This window comes from Diachasmimorpha longicaudata, chromosome 2 (assembly GCF_034640455.1).
Source record: "Diachasmimorpha longicaudata isolate KC_UGA_2023 chromosome 2, iyDiaLong2, whole genome shotgun sequence".
NCBI lineage: Eukaryota > Metazoa > Arthropoda > Insecta > Hymenoptera > Braconidae > Diachasmimorpha > Diachasmimorpha longicaudata.
This window is the reverse complement of record NC_087226.1, coordinates 7,914,421-7,930,531: the sequence shown is the minus strand read 5'-3', so window position 1 is coordinate 7,930,531 and position 16,111 is coordinate 7,914,421. Positions and strand designations below refer to the sequence as shown.

General features: G+C 37.0%; 3 protein-coding genes across 3 annotated transcripts; 1 reads left to right on the top strand and 2 right to left on the bottom strand.

The window, feature by feature from the left end:
* Nucleotides 1-853: 853 nt before the first annotated feature.
* LOC135170461 (pyruvate dehydrogenase E1 component subunit beta, mitochondrial) lies at nucleotides 854-3,718 on the top strand. The gene is made up of 5 exons (XM_064136306.1): nucleotides 854-1,042; nucleotides 1,163-1,225; nucleotides 1,545-1,751; nucleotides 2,068-2,698; nucleotides 3,079-3,718. Exons 1-5 carry the CDS (start codon nucleotides 1,034-1,036, stop codon nucleotides 3,228-3,230), a joined length of 1,062 nt encoding a protein of 353 aa, XP_063992376.1. The 5' UTR covers nucleotides 854-1,033; the 3' UTR covers nucleotides 3,231-3,718.
* On the bottom strand, nucleotides 3,084-6,153 carry LOC135170456 (acidic fibroblast growth factor intracellular-binding protein). The gene is made up of 6 exons (XM_064136293.1): nucleotides 5,759-6,153; nucleotides 5,269-5,470; nucleotides 4,837-5,064; nucleotides 4,426-4,653; nucleotides 4,104-4,358; nucleotides 3,084-3,860 (listed from the first exon to the last, which is right to left on the bottom strand). The coding sequence occupies exons 1-6, from the start codon at nucleotides 5,841-5,843 to the stop codon at nucleotides 3,782-3,784; spliced, it is 1,077 nt and encodes a 358-aa protein (XP_063992363.1). The 5' UTR covers nucleotides 5,844-6,153; the 3' UTR covers nucleotides 3,084-3,781.
* A 1,743-nt stretch (nucleotides 6,154-7,896) lies between these two features.
* LOC135170450 (growth/differentiation factor 8) lies at nucleotides 7,897-15,757 on the bottom strand. The gene is made up of 4 exons (XM_064136279.1): nucleotides 15,036-15,757; nucleotides 11,174-11,431; nucleotides 10,548-10,930; nucleotides 7,897-9,985 (listed from the first exon to the last, which is right to left on the bottom strand). Exons 1-4 carry the CDS (start codon nucleotides 15,472-15,474, stop codon nucleotides 9,818-9,820), a joined length of 1,248 nt encoding a protein of 415 aa, XP_063992349.1. The 5' UTR covers nucleotides 15,475-15,757; the 3' UTR covers nucleotides 7,897-9,817.
* Between the last annotated feature and the right edge of the window lie 354 nt (nucleotides 15,758-16,111).

Genomic DNA, 16,111 nt, shown 5'->3' with positions numbered 1-16,111 from the left:
GGCTTGAATATTGTCGAAAAATTATTAATATCTCTTTTCTTGTGCGGCGTCAGATTATTGTGCGGCTTGTGTTGCTTGCAGTGACAAACGCGCGGGAAATCCAAACAGTCTCAAGCGCCATCTTCTGAGGACAACCATTACTACTAATGTACATGCCCGAGTAATCATATTGTAAATCAATAAATCGATGAATAAACATAAATGAATGGATTTTTTTTATGGACTGTCTAATATTTATGTGCAAATAATTGTTTTTTAATGATTGAAATTGTTAATCAAATTATGATAAAGACTTCGCCTATTGTAACCAATAAAGAAACCGTCTTTTCAAATATTTTTGGAAATTTCATTCTAACAATAATTAAAGTATTCGTTTTTCAAAGGCTCCTCTGTTGCCAATCAATAGTGGAATTGTTTAAAATTTAGAATTCATTATTTGTATCAAATTGATTGACAGTAATTGCCACAAAACTCAAAATTATAACCAACAAAAATTGTTCAATTATTCTCAATTCTTCCAACTTTCAAGTATTTTTAATTTGTAAAAATCTTATTAAAATTCCAAAAACAAGAGTCAATAATCAATCTCAAAAATTTAAACAAAAACATTATTGTATAATGCTGAAAAATCTGATCAAAATAATAATAATTTTCTGGTCATTTATGACATCATGATAATGCTTCATCAATTTCATATACCATGAAGCATTATTATGCGGGTCTTCAATAACGCGATGTCCAAAAATTCCATCAATTGTCAAAAATTTCAAAATTAACTGTCGCGACCTCGTGCGCCGTCCCCTGGCACCTTCCGTAAAATAAAACAGCCTACGTCAGGAGTATCGTCGTCCTTGGCTCCATTGTCCCACTAACGCGTGCACTCACTAGCGAGTAGTGTTGGGTGAAAAATCACAGCCCCCCTCCTAAGGTACAAATAAACGCGAGGATCTTCACCAGGACAAGATAAATAATCACCAGCAGCTCCCCAAAAAATAATTTAAAAAGAATCCAACGTTCGAAAACTCGAACGAACATGCTCACGGTAACAATTAACAGAAATTTGAGACCTGAAAAATTAGAATGAATAGAACGATTAGAACTTGTGTATAATTAACGTGTCAAGTGTTGTAGTGGTCTGATTTTTCATTGTTATAATTTTCAGTCAGCAGCAAGAGGAATCGTCCGTCGTTCATTCTCCACATCAAAATGGGCAGCTGCACAGCAGGTAAAATATGTGATCATGATTTCAACTTAACCTCAATCACGGCGCCTCTATTTGATGGTGAAAATCCGGGATTTAGACTGTGTCATGTGATCCAGAGACCGTAAATGCATTTTCCTGTGCAGTATTTTCTTTTCGTCGTGGACGTTCAAATAAATTTTTTTCTTTTTCGATAAATTCTCTCATGATCTAACGATATTCAGACGTGATTAGCTAATGTCTGAAGGTCGGAAAAGGTCATATGACTTGTCATACGATGTACCACTGGATCCCACGATTTTTTTTACTTGTGGAGTAATTATTTCAATGGTTCTCTGGGTAGATGACGGTGCGGGATGCGCTGAATTCAGCCCTGGATGAGGAGATGGAGCGGGACGAAAGGGTCTACCTCATGGGTGAGGAGGTCGCGATGTACGATGGGGCCTACAAGGTGTCAAGAGGACTGTGGAAAAAATATGGGGATACGAGGGTCATCGACACACCGATCACGGAGTCTGGCTTCGGGGGAATGGCTGTTGGCTCTGCGATGGTGAGAGACTTTTGAATATATACAATAGTACAGGGAATTATAGAGCCATTTACTCATTATTATTGACATAATTTGGAGCGCAATAAATGGGAAACAAGTGGGAAATTAATAATCAACTAACGATACGCGTCCAAATGGTTATTTCGCCCACTATTTCATTCCTGGGACGGTGTCCATTCATTACTTAGGTCATTTTATTTTAAAAACATCTAACAGTCAATGAATTCAATTAATTCTTCAATTCGAATTCAAATGTCTTTTCAAAATGTACTAAATCTATATGACAACGATAAAAATAAATATTCTTTTATTGTAGGCCGGTCTCAGGCCAGTCTGTGAATTCATGACCTTCAATTTTGCGATGCAAGCGATCGACCAAATTATAAATTCCGCTGCGAAGACATTCTACATGTCAGCAGGACGAGTCAATATACCAATTGTGTTCCGTGGCCCTAACGGTGCAGCAGCTGGCGTTGGTGCTCAGCATTCGCAGTGTTTCGGCGCCTGGTATGCTCACTGCCCAGGATTAAAAGTAATCTCTCCCTACAACAGCGAGGATTGCAAGGGCCTGCTCAAAGCTGCCATTCGTGATCCCGATCCCGTTGTTTTCCTGGAGAACGAACTGCTGTACGGCGTGCAATACCCAATGTCCGACGAGGCATTGTCCAAGGATTTTGTTCTTCCCATAGGGAAGGCCAAGGTGGAGCGTGCTGGTAATCATGTTACACTTGTGGCACATTCCAAAGCTGTTGAACTAGCACTGGAGGCCGCTAAGGAACTAGCTGGAAAGGGAATCGAAGCCGAAGTTATAAATTTGAGGTCACTCAGGCCGCTGGACACTGAAACGATTATTAAGTCTATTGTTAAAACGCATCACATTGTCACGGTTGAACAGGGCTGGCCAACATGTGGCATTGGAGCTGAAATTGCAGCAAGGATCATGGAAAGTAAGTTATCAATAATGGAACTATTTTTATCAAGAACACTCAAGTTCATTTTGTATAGAATACATTCTAGACAACCCTATAGGTGATTCCTATTGCCAAAGAGTATACACTTTTGTTGTTTTAGCCATTTAGGTGGCTGAGGAAATTGCACAATTTTTATTTCTATTTTCAACATATTTTCTGTTAGTTGAATATCGATGAGAACGAATTTCTCAAGCTGTAAAGTTAAATTTTATTGTGGAAAACAATAAAATAGGATAAGCGGAAAAATTCCATGGGATTAAAAAAAAAGATCCAAATTTCAGTATTGAGTTTTATCACTTCACTTCTCCAGTGTATTTTCAAACACCAGAAAGTAACTCGCTTATTCTCTATTGCAGGTGACGCATTCTACCATCTGGACGCCCCCGTGATTCGTGTAACTGGTGCTGATATCCCCATGCCATATGCAAAATCGTTAGAAGCCCTAGCTCTCCCAGACACGAAAGACATTGTGTTGGCAGTGAACAAAATCCTAGGAGTATCTCAGTAGCAAATTATAGTGAATTAGGTACATTAATTGAAAAGAAAAAGAACCGAAAATTCTTCAGAACTCAATTGATCCTCTGGATCGATCATCACGAGCATAACTCTGTTGATTTTTTCTTTGTGAGAAAAAATTTACCGAAGACAAAACCTTCTCTATCTGAAACCGTAGATTACTTCTGTTGTTAGACAATCTTTCACATTTCTTTTGATGACACTGCTACAATACTATCTAATTATTGATTTGAAATCGCAGCATTGGATAGAACATTTATTTTTTTCTCGCCAGATTTTATTAGTCTGCTGGAGGAAGGGAGCGAGGAAATTACAATGATCAGTGTGCCGGTGTAATGATATGTAGTTATGTGAATATATTGTAAATGGCACTGAAGATTGCGCACTTTGCCACACATGTTATTATTGATTATTTATTACGCAAAAGAGAGAAGGAAAGAACGATTTAACAAGGATAAATAAATTGTAATATATGATTTATCGACTCTCCTCCTCTGGGGTATTTTCAACAATTATTACGTCTGAGTAGACGTTTGTCAGTCGTCACGTATGGTACATTCTCAGCAGACAGCTCGTTATTACTTTCATGTAACGCTCGAATGCATCACGCAAGGTTCCGTCTCTGAAAATCGAAGATGAAAGGAGTTGTAAAATCGATGAAGGCTGAAAAATCAGATTTTTCTCTTTTCAATACAATCATTTCCCTGTCACTGAATTGCATCGATTGGACGACTATTAGCTAGTTTTTTTATGGATGAGAAAATAGTCATCATAATCCAGTTTATAATTTGACGTTCATCAGGGTATTGATGTGTTTTATTAGTGAAAATGTTTGAGAAAATTAGCTGTAAAATGCGCATCTTACCTCAAGACATCCAGATCGAGTGCACATTGAGTATATGCGCTTAAAAAATTTCTCAAATCTGTATGCGACCAGTTGACTTGTTTCCAAGGTTCAATACACCTCTCCACTAACTCTAGGAATAAAAATCTCAGTTCTCTGGATCTGTGAAGACTGCAGGCAATGCCCAGTAGAGCTCGTGAGTAAGATCGAAAATTCAAATCCAACTCCTGATAAGATCTCTCAAGGAGAGTTGGTTTCAATTTTATGCAAACGAGACTGCAATCGATAAAACAATATTACAATCACTTGATTTTATTGTATGCGGAGAGAGAGAAACACGTACTGTTTGTGATGTTTATCGTTCTCCAGAAGGATTCGACATTCAGCCAACTCCTGGAGGAATTCTCTGTCCAAATCGGTGTCAAAGTACTCGGAGCCTGTTAATCGATATGTCCATGAGGCCATCATGGCATTTGCACAGTGGTAGAGATCAGGGAATGTCAGGAATTGCAGTTTTCTTTTGCTCATCTCAAAGCGCAAGCACGCTATGAAAACTACTGCTGCGTAACGTCTGTGGATTAGAAATGCATTAGTTTAGTAGTTAATGAGCAATTTGATATTTTTTAAATGGCTTTCCTGGACATGAGAAGATAAAAAAATTTTATTAGAAATTTTCCATTTCTCTACAATTAGCTGTAATAAACCCTTTACCCTTCCAAACATCAATTACAATTTCTGAATACAATCCACAAACCTTGCTAAATCATCTGGCAATAAAAAATTTTGTTTTATATTTGCGACTAGGGATCCAGGTAAATCTTCGACAGTTTTAAAAACTCTTTTGACATTATCGTATTGTCGTCTGCAGCTCTTCAACATGATTCCAGTCTTCTCAGCCACTTCATCCATGTCTTTTCGACTCTTTGACGTCAACTTTTTGCCCAGGAGTTCACGAATTACCGAGTCATCGAATTCGTAGTACCTGAGGAGTGAAGATGATCAATAACGCTGTTCCATACTTCGAAATGTGCTTTTGGTAGAAAATGCGCGATCCTTTGCATGTATGCTGTTGTAGAAATAATGTGTTTCTTTTTGTTTTTTATTAATCAGGATTATTTATGGATGTGAAGTTTTTCGGATAAATAAAGAGAAATGCACACCTTCACGTCACGGAGATGATACTCACATTTCTATCAACATTTGACTAGTTTGAGGTTCGATCTGAAAGGCCAATTGTTCACTAGCCAATTTCGGTGGTGAGTGAAGTAATCTCTCCAGAAGGGAGTACGTACGATAGTGATCAAGTACATCAGAGGCCACTAGTTCTATGGGAGCATTCGTCTGTTGACAAATGCCTCGTTGATGTAGAACCCCAACAGCATCACTTGCTAAAAAATAATGGATCATAAGGTGAAAATGTTTAATCGTTAAAAATTAAAATAACAGACGGAGGTGGAGTAATAAAATAAGCCTTCAATCATTACCATCTTATGCTTGAAAGGATCATGGCTTATTTTTTACTCAAAAAAAAATCTTTAAGCCGACCAAACGTTGAATTCCACTGTGCTGATCTCGAATCCCTGAGGTTGGACATATCTATTGTACCCTCATCACCCCTAAACCCCTCAACAATTGACTTTCTGTCTCATTATTAGTATTTTATTTGCAATACTCACAAGTGTGGCCATCGACCCAAAGCTGATACACTTCAGGATCCACTAATGTGTAATTACTAATAAAAACGTCGACTTCTGACAACATCTTAAATACTTTTGGAAACTTGAAAAATTAAATTTAAGAGAATCTCAGCTCTTTATCATGCATATTCTACCCCATTCGTGCCTTCCCATCATTCGTAATGGAAACCACTTGAAAATACCGTGGAAGTGCCGTAAAAATCAATGTTTACTGTCTCAAACGTTTGAGTATAAACACTATCTCAAGTTCAACAAGTTCTAACATTTATTTAATTCTTTAAATTATTATTTATAAACGAATTTAATAATCCGTGTCGCGGAATGGAGTTATCAGCTGTTATTATTCGGAATTGCACGAGACAAGTGCGCCGCGGCCGCCATCTTGCGGTACCACGGTGGATTACCATTCCAAAATGGCGTTGCGACGCCGTGCATGTCAGTTTTCCGCGTGATTCGGAGTTTGTGAGGTAAAATCGTGAGTTTTCGGGCGTTAGTATTAATCTAATTACTTTTTATTGTGATTTGAGTGATTAATCAGTGAATATTGAACATGTTTAACATACGGCATCCGTAAATACGAGCAGTGTCGGGGTTTTATCGGCTAACACTCAAAGTTGGCATTGAGTTTTGTGTTAACTGGCGAGATGGCATCTCCAGTGTTGAAATTGCGTTCATTCCGGTTATACCGCGGTTGACGAGCGTCATAACACGGTTTTGAAGGACTAATAAATCGTTTTATAACGTTTATAGTAGTTCTAGATGAATGCCATGAGGACTTTAACGTACGGACATTAAAACCAGGACACGAAATGAAGATCTTTGTTCTTGGTATCTACTCATGTTCACAGTGGGGGTGTATGGAGAGTTTTGGATGGCCATAGGAGTGCACTAACAGGTAAGAGCAATTACAGGATCATTACCTGTTATCACAGTCAGTAAACCCTGATGGATTCCTATTTAGTGGAGATAAGAAGGATAGTGCATCAACCTGGATCTTTGTCAAGGTCTGGTGTGTCTTCCTCAGAGAATAATATTCGTGGGACGATGGGAATTCTTAGGGTTTCTTTCGGCTTTATTGAATTTTTTATGTCCAGCAAGTCCGAGGAATGAAACCAGATACAATTCTTTATTCAAGCCCACTCATATTATTCTCTTGACCCTCATATCTCTTTGGAGGTATTATTTAATCCATAAGCTCCATATGGGATTATTGACAATGGTTCCAGTTGAGCTCTGAAATCATGACCTATTGATTGATTTTCTTGAATGACAACAACCATAATTATTTAGTTTATTGGCACAAGTATCATCATCAGCATCTGCAGGTGCGAGATGTCATGGACTTAAAAAACTAAAAAGTCCAACATTAGTCATCCTTTGGCGTATTTAACACATGCCATTTTTGGCAATACCATTGTTTTGGAAATTATGTTATGAAATTTCCAGTGAACTAAAAATTGAAACGATTAATTGTGGGAATGAAGAACCCTTAAATTTCTTGAATATTCTTGAAAGGAATGGGTTTATCAGTAATGAAAAATTTAGAAGATTGAAGGAAATTCGGTTCCTTTTTAACATCATTCTTTTTCCTGAAAAATTGTGACAGTAATTTTCCACCAGTCCTGGAATGTATTTTAATCGGAGTCTTCCAAATGAATGACCCCAAAAAGTGTTTTTTTCCAATGCCAATGGTACAGCACTAACTGCTCCACTTGTATATCCTCAACTAAATGACTCCTCTGAACACTAAATCATCGTAGCAATGATAACAGTCGCTCATGAATGTGTCGAGGCATTCTTATTTCTCTGATTATCCTCATGTAGCCAATTAGATTGGACTTTGGAGTCATGATGATCTTTCACAGTATGACAATGTGTGTGAGTTCACATCGTACAAATGCAGCTTGTCTAGTCGTTCCACTGGTTGTTGAGTTTGTATTAAATAATAAGAGAAATTGGATTTAATTGCCGAAAAAACAAAGCAGTAAACAGTCATGTACGAAGGTCAATTATTTTCAGTGATTGATTATTGCTCGTTGATACCAGAGTTGTTTTGTTTTGACATTTGTCTCATCAATTTAAATTAAGGAGCTGGAATCTGAAGGAATTTACCCAAATGACAATTAACATAATTTATTCATCGATTTAACAAAAATAAAATCGACATTTATTTTACAATTTATTCTTCATAAATAAGAAAATTCAATAAGTTATCGTTATGGCGTGTATATCACGACATGAAATTGAGTCGATTCAGGCTGTAAATATTTTTATACTTTGAGTTATGGAATTTCCGGGATTAGAAATAGGTTTTGAAGCTTGAGTTTTGTTGCGGGTAATAGTCTGTACGAGTATGGATTAAATTTTTATGTTTTTTAAACACAATATTATTTTCTAAGAGCAATCAGTGAGTGATAGGAGAATAAAATGAATAACTTTTAATCGAGATCGCTTGATTTTAGTCGCACTACTAAACAATCAAAAACATCAAAATCATTCTAATTCTCCCTTCTTTCGGAAAATGTAAAGTCTTGGATTTTAAGTAATTTCAATTTTGAAAAATCATCATGGAATTACTTATTCGCATTGGAAATTCACTAAAATATGAATTTTTCTTTAGGAAATATTCCTTAGAATTTCAATGAGAGCTTGAGATATTTAATTTGTAGCTATCGTGAAATATTTTATGCAATCAGATGTTCAAAGGGTGGCGATTTCGTAACCCCGACTACCAAACAAATTTCAATAATAGTCATTGAATCTTTTAGGAATTTATCGATTCATCAACAATGCAAGCATCAAAATTCCATTTTAATTTTTCCATATCAATAATTTCCAGATATTTCACTCAAAATTCCAGTTACTAATAAGACAATGACCTTGGCCCAGCTGCAAAGCACACGTTACACTTCAAAGCCTTCCACCTACGACTCATTATCATTCTACATCACTACACAATTAAAAAAAAATAAACTCATGAATTAATCACAAAATTCCGTAACTCTTGTGTACATTGGTTATCTTATCACTGGGTACTGCTGAGCCGGATCCAAGTGAACACCCAGAGTCAAATCAAGACCAAACTTGAAAAAAAAAACCGCGAAGAGAGAAATAAAAAATTATACAGAGAGATATGGAACCTATAGAATTTCCTACAACAAAGCTCGAGACAAAAAAAAAAACATTAACTAACTGCTCGTTACCATGCCACGGGCAGTGATAGCTTAGCTTAACGAATAAATAAATTTTTCATTCGATTGGAGAACAAAATAATAATTATTGAATCATTGTTTACGTCGGTAAGAACCGGAGAGAGTCCACAGAGGTCAATGATGAGCGGAGGGAGGATTTATTGAGAAAATCAGACAATTTGAACTCGTGGACTCGATTACAAAACACAAGGGGATAATTAACACATTTTTTTCTAGCTGATAGGAAGAAGGAGGGGAGAGGGGAAACGATGGTGGTGGTGGTGGTGGGAAAATACTGTCTTGGTTTTTACGTTGCCCAGTGCCTTCCATTTCGACAACTTTTGTGCTCGTTCTTTTGCTCTTGTTTCTTGTTTCGAATGAAGGCACAATGTAATACAATAACACGACCACTGGGCTAAAGCTAAGGAAAAGGATAGGGGAAGGGAATAAGGGAGGACTCAAGTACGGTCCTCTTGTCTCCCGGTAGAGAGAATCTTCACGAACGGTAGCTTCAGCACGTTGCACTATTTCTACTTTAATCTCTTCATTCTTCTCCATTATTACATTTTTTTCCTTTTCACCCTGTTTATGTCTTGCTTTTTGGCTTGTTTTCTATGTGTGTTGAGGTTTTTTTTTCTCATTTTCAACGAGTTCTTTCTACTATTATGTCTCTTCGTCGTCCTCTCGTCTCTGATTTCTGTACGTGCAGAGGGAAAATGAAAGAGAAAAAAAAAATGCGTTTCCAACACATTTGGGCGAACCACATGCAGCTTTTCACGTTTGCCGGTGGATAAAAAAGAGAGGGATGCGCGGATTTTTGTTTGTTTCGTTTCTTTGGAGCTTTCTTTCACATACATCCACACGCCTCTACTACCATGTTCGGCAGTGTTTTCTGGGTTATCGTATTATTTGAGTCTACGTAGAGTAGCTGGATAGGTGAGAGCTGAGTTGGCGAACAGCAGGGTACAATTTCGTTACCCCGTCGGTGTATGCTGCTGTTCTTTGTCAACCATTTCTGTAATAGAAGAAGTAGTAGATGTGAATTTATTGCTTGAGGAAGAAAAACGAGGATGAGCATGTAATTTTGAATTTAGAAACATGAAGTTTAAACTATTGAGAGAAAATTTTTGTGTTTCTTTGTGGTTTAGGGAATCTATTTGTTAAATGCACAAAAAAGAAATTTAGAGATTTCTTTTTTCTATTGATAATGTGTCAACACATTTGATTGTTCATTTATGGGGTGAAAATATCACAGATTTACTTCTTTTTCCAAATATAATATTCCTGACATTTTGGGTGGGAGATTTGACGTTTGAAAAGTTGACATCGTTAGCATTCTTCATGTGAAACCGTATAAGGTAGTTTGGTATACCCCGAGGACCTATAGGCCAGTTCATCAACCCGAAAAACTTCTCAAGATGATAAAGAAAAACAAAACGAACATTTTCATATTGGAAAACTTTGCTACTCTATTGTCTTCCCCAGTCAGGTAGAAGAGTTTTAGTAGAGTTTTCAACTGAAATATTGAATGGCCTCGTCCAATATTTATACTAGAATAGGGGTAATTTTGTACTCACTCTAATGACATTGTTGTATGGTGAACCACTCATCATTAACGAAGCAGCCGATGTGCACGATCCTCGACAGAAATAAGCGTGATAGCCACTAGGATGGAGGATCCAATCACTCCATCCAATCTCCTCGAAGCTTATGTACAAATCGTCTCTGCAGCACTCTTTCATTTCCGGTAGGCAATTTGAATTGCGCTTTGGGCGATTTTTTTGGGGTAATGGCGATGTGTGAATGACTAGAAATGGCTTTAACGTCACTTCAGTTGACACTGGTGCATTTTCACGATCTATGGAGCATGTACTGCATGCTATTTGCATTGCGTGATTTAATCTGCGTTTCTCCACCCATTTTTTAACAGTGAAGGCTACATCAGTCTTCACCCATCCCTCTGTAATTTTTCCAAAATTTTTGACCAAATTAATATCTAACTTAACTCATACCTTAGGAAGTGGCACGTAATTTTTAAACAATTTCTCTCAGTCTATGGAACGAAAACCTGGATTTGATTTTCTAAATTATAAAATTTACGTGGGAGTTAAACTTGGGTTTTAGTCTGATTCAGTTAATAAATAAATCAATTAATTCGAAATATCTGTGTATCGTATTAAAAGATAATAGACTTAGTACTCACCCTCAATCGATGTTTCAAAGATAGCCATAATCGTGTTCTTTTCAAAGCTCCCTCCCTGATCCCAATGATCGAGCTCCGAAAGCACAAAAGTCTGTCCAAATACATCATTTTCATCGTTCCCTTTGTAAAACCATAAATCGGCCGATGTGACAGCTACAAATTGCATTTCTGCGGGCAGATTAAATGTGAAGCATGCTGCAGGGCTGAAGCCAGTCAAATGATTAGAGGTGGTTCGGCAATTCGTGAGATCCGTTGGGCCTGGGAAATTTCAAATCAATACAATGTTTCGAGTTTGAAAATTTTCCTAACACGGAGAGAAAAATTATTAACAAATTACTAGGAAGGTTCGGTAATTTTGGAGCCCAGTGGTATTCACTTTTTGCGTAAGTTTTATTGAACTTTTAGCTCCATGTATTCCTGGTAAACTCTGTTATCATGACTAATGCAATATCATTAATTTTAACACATTGATTGCTGTTTGTCTTTGTCATCGTTTGTTTTTCCATCAATCGTGGAAAATGAGGACAAATGTTTGCTTGGGTTGAATTATTTCCTATCAATTAATGGACGTCGTGGTAATGGTGGTTTACATCCAATTCTCAATCCTGCGGTGATTCCAATAGTGAAAATCTAGAATAGCAACTCATTATTCAGAATTACGGTTGAAGTGCACGGAAATACCGGTTCATTATTTTCACTCTGCACTAGTGACTCCGCATTCTTTTTTCCTCATTCTGTCATTCACTTTTAATTCTTTTTTTTTTTTAAATGACGTCAAAGTGTTGGCAAGAGATCTCGGCAGGAGAATATTCGCGCATGGATAAGCGTAATGACAAATTTTTAACGAATGTGCGGGGAAATATTGAGTATTGAGTCTGTATCATTTCCACCTCGGTCGGAGGGGTGGAGGGTTGAATATTCTACCTTACGGACATGGTTATGCCGGATATGCGCATGACGAATGTTCAAGCCTGGGGGGAATTCGATTTGAAATCATCGTAAGGTAATCAGCAGTGGGGGAGTTATTTCAGTTGAGTGTTCCGGGGATTGCCCTTCTCCAATTTCCACCGCGGCATTTGGTATTTTGTACCTTTGGCTGATTTGACATTCTGAGGGCTTTTATTTATTATCGTTATTTGATGCAGAGGGGAGTAATTTCAAATTTTCAAAAGCAAAGTCGCTGATTGCGATCGATCAGTAATTTTGATATGCGTTAATTTTAGGGTAAAACCGTTCTGTTAAAGGGTATCAGAGGACTCGTGACGTTCTTTCTATTCTGGGGGTTAATAAAATTTATTAATATGATGATTAATTTGTCTTCTGGATTAACGCAATTTTATTCTGAGATATACTAAATTGCATCATATTATACTCCGATCCTTTTGGATTCCATAAAAGTGAAGGGCGGTACGGAAAGGGAATAAAGTTGAGAGTTGTAATATCAAGGATTACTCTGTCAATCAGTATGAAAATTAGGTCAATCCACAAATTCCCATTAATATGAATCACTTTGGAATGGGAAATTGAACGATCAATATAAATAATTCAAAAGCTGCTACTGATTGATGAGATTCTTTGCGTTTCAGTAAATTTGTTGCACACTATCATTTTTTATTCACAATCTGTCAGAGTTTTAATTCTCGGAGAGGTCCTCGTTTTCAATGCATATCACGTTGAATTAATATTCCATTTCTCACTGCATCTGATGGTGAATGGAGGCAGAGTCCAAGCGCATTGGAAGCTGCTTTTGACGTTTTGCATCTGGTATATCGAGTACAGTGGCCTACATCCAGTGCTCATCGCATTTTTTTTTTAACAAAAGTGAATAGGGATGGTTGTGAAGAACTCTGTTTATCAACTCTACAGTTGTCGGTAATCTCCATAATTTTTTTCAGTTCCAGGGATGCAAAAAAAATTACGGAAAACCTTTAAACTTTCGCGTTATAGCGGCGATTTTGCATTTTACAATGTCCAACTATTTTTTCCTTTATGTATTTAATAAATATGAATCCTTAAATCTTGACAATTAAATTGTGGATGGAAAAATTGAAAAAAATCATGGAGATTGGGGGTGTTTCAGATTATATTTTTCAAATAATTATTTATTCATGAATTCGTTGATTACGAATGAATAATTGAAATCGGTAAGTGATTAACCTTCACGGTAGAGTTTATAGAAATAAGTGATGCTCTATATTTGCGAAAATAATTGACGTTGATAAATCATATGCATTTACGTGTGATCCATATGTGGGGTGCGGAGCGGTTTTTATACGAGGGGTTAATTGGTACGGCAGTTCCTTTGGTTTTTAATTGGGAGTTTATTGGGGATTGAAACATGCGGGAATTGGGAATTTTAGTGGGTAAATTGATGGAAATAAACTCCTTTTTCATCAATAGAGACAACTGATTTTTTGAACTCATACATTTATTAGAGACTGCAATGGGATGAAGGGATCGGTGACTCAGTTTTGGTAGAAAAATTCGCGAATTTCAGTTGCATAAACCCAATTGTTTTAGGAATAATGAATTGTTGTATCCGGCATCTGCAGTTTCATATGAAGAACATTAAAAAGAGATGGAATTCTGGCGTTATTGATGCTCGAGCGGGGTAGAAATGAGGGATGAAAGGGAAAAATGAAGAGGGTTAGATACACCGGTGGTGATGGGCAATAACATATCATTGGTACGATTTTCCAATTAACGTTTCGATGCCCACAACTGGGAATAAAACATGAGACTACTCAACGCGTTTGAAATCGGTGATTCCGTTTAATTGATATGGGGTCCAGCCATTTTCTTTCTTAATGAAGAGTTCGTCAGGATTTGCAATATACTGGAGTTGGCGATTATCGATGAGTAATTGATGGAAATGGATTTCTCTCTTTTTCATAACTGCAAATAGTTTTGCGAATGAAAATAAAATTCATAAGTTCCATAAAGGCCATAATAGGCAAATGAATTTAATTTCCTCAAATGAGATCATAAATTTGGAATATTTCGGATGATGGGACATCAACGTGGTACCGGTTGATTTGACCAATTACCATCTGGACGAATCTGTGAGATTCCATAAGGAGTAATTAGGATTGACGACAATTAGGGTAGCCCGTCAACTCTATCGTATTACTATTCTGTCATTGGGGCAATTAAAGCACATGAGAGAGTAGCCTCACTTGTTGGGGTAGATGCACTGGTATCTGTCCAAGAGTCAGGCGTGATCACAAAATGGATATCGTTCTGTTTCAACCTGTTAGATCATACACCTGTTGAAATATCTCAGTTTTATTTTAGTATAAAGTTTTGTGATTAATTGGGCTTCGGTGTTGCTGATTCAATTAAAGTTTTAGTTTCTACAGTTCCATCATTCTGGATTTATCTTCAATGTTCTGGATTAATTAAGTAAACTTTGAGTTTCTCCTTCGGTGATGTGTTGGTCGAGGTGAAGAGGAAGAATAAACTTTTAATGGAGAATCTTTTTAATTAATGATTTTCAACCATTGAAGTTACGACGCTGAGACGACAAAATTCACGGATTTATGGAATTCACTGAGATTTTCGGAGTAACAGTAAATTTCAAATTATTATTTGAAAAAATTAAAACACGGTCATTATTAATTCATCTGCAGAACATTGGGTTATATCCAAAGTTTTTATTTTGTAACTTAATAAATGTTCTGGAATTTTGTTCTGAGGGTTAATTTACGAAGGGTCGAAATTAAATTTATTTAATGTAGGATAGTCATAGGTACCTATGACATTATATTTTTATAGAACGGTAGAGTAATCTTTATGAAAAATTTCTCTTCGTACAAGAACCTAGAAAATCCACAGAATTCAAGTGAACTTCGTTAAGTATTACCTTCATTGGGAAAAATCACTACTTGATCGGTTTTTCCATAAAAGCTCTCGGCCTGTTTCTCCGGTTCCATCGGCTCGCCGGGTCGTAATTCAAGCACGTGGCCATTGATGAGCGGCTTAGGTAGGGTAGAAATTGAGATTGTGACGTCCGGTGGTTTTGACAGTCTCAGTTTTTTCAGGATCTGCTGTTTGACATATTCAACCCTAATTTCATTGAGTATCTGATCCACTCCATCGCTGACAACACGATTTTTGACGCAAGAAGGACACACATGATACTCCACTGATTCTCTCGTATCCCTCTCTCCATTTCTCTCAGTGCTTGATTTGTCAGAGTAAAATGATGATAGTACAGTTTTTAGGGGCTCGATAAGGGTGAAGCCATCCGTAGTCAATGATGACACTGCCAGTACGATAATTGACAGGATTAACCAGTTCATTTTTTGAGATTCACTAATAAATTATTATAATCATAAAAATCCTAAATTAATGACAACTCTCGTCCGTTCTTTTCTCATGCCAAACTACCTGGGGGAGGTAAGTTTGAAATGTTAAGTACACTTCACTCAATTTCACCGGAATAAAAATAAATAGCTAAATAATTAGTTGATCCATTGACACCAACTTTTATTGGGAGTTCATTGATGAAAGAAATTTAATAAAAATTGGTAGTCACTAATGCGAACGTTGAAGACGACTGGAGGTGATTGGTGACGATGGGCCAGTCATGTAGTGGACTTGGCACGAGCGACCTTTGCCCCTGTACCCGGGGCCGACTGGCGATTGGACGGCGTACCCAGGCGGCTATCAGTAGAGTAGCACGCACCACGGACATGTCCGTAAATGTACCATTTTGAAATTTTGGACGTCTAAATTATGGCTTGTCATAAATTTAGAGAAATGTTTCATCATGCTGTAATCGAGAGACTGGTTAATATTTTACAGTTATCGTTTTTTTTTTCTCGTGAAAATAAATTGGGCAATGAGGAAAGAGTCGTGTGACATTGCATCTTCGGTGTCATATTTATTTGTTTATTTTGTTAATTTGTGCATTTATGCTCATTTTGTCTTTTTCAG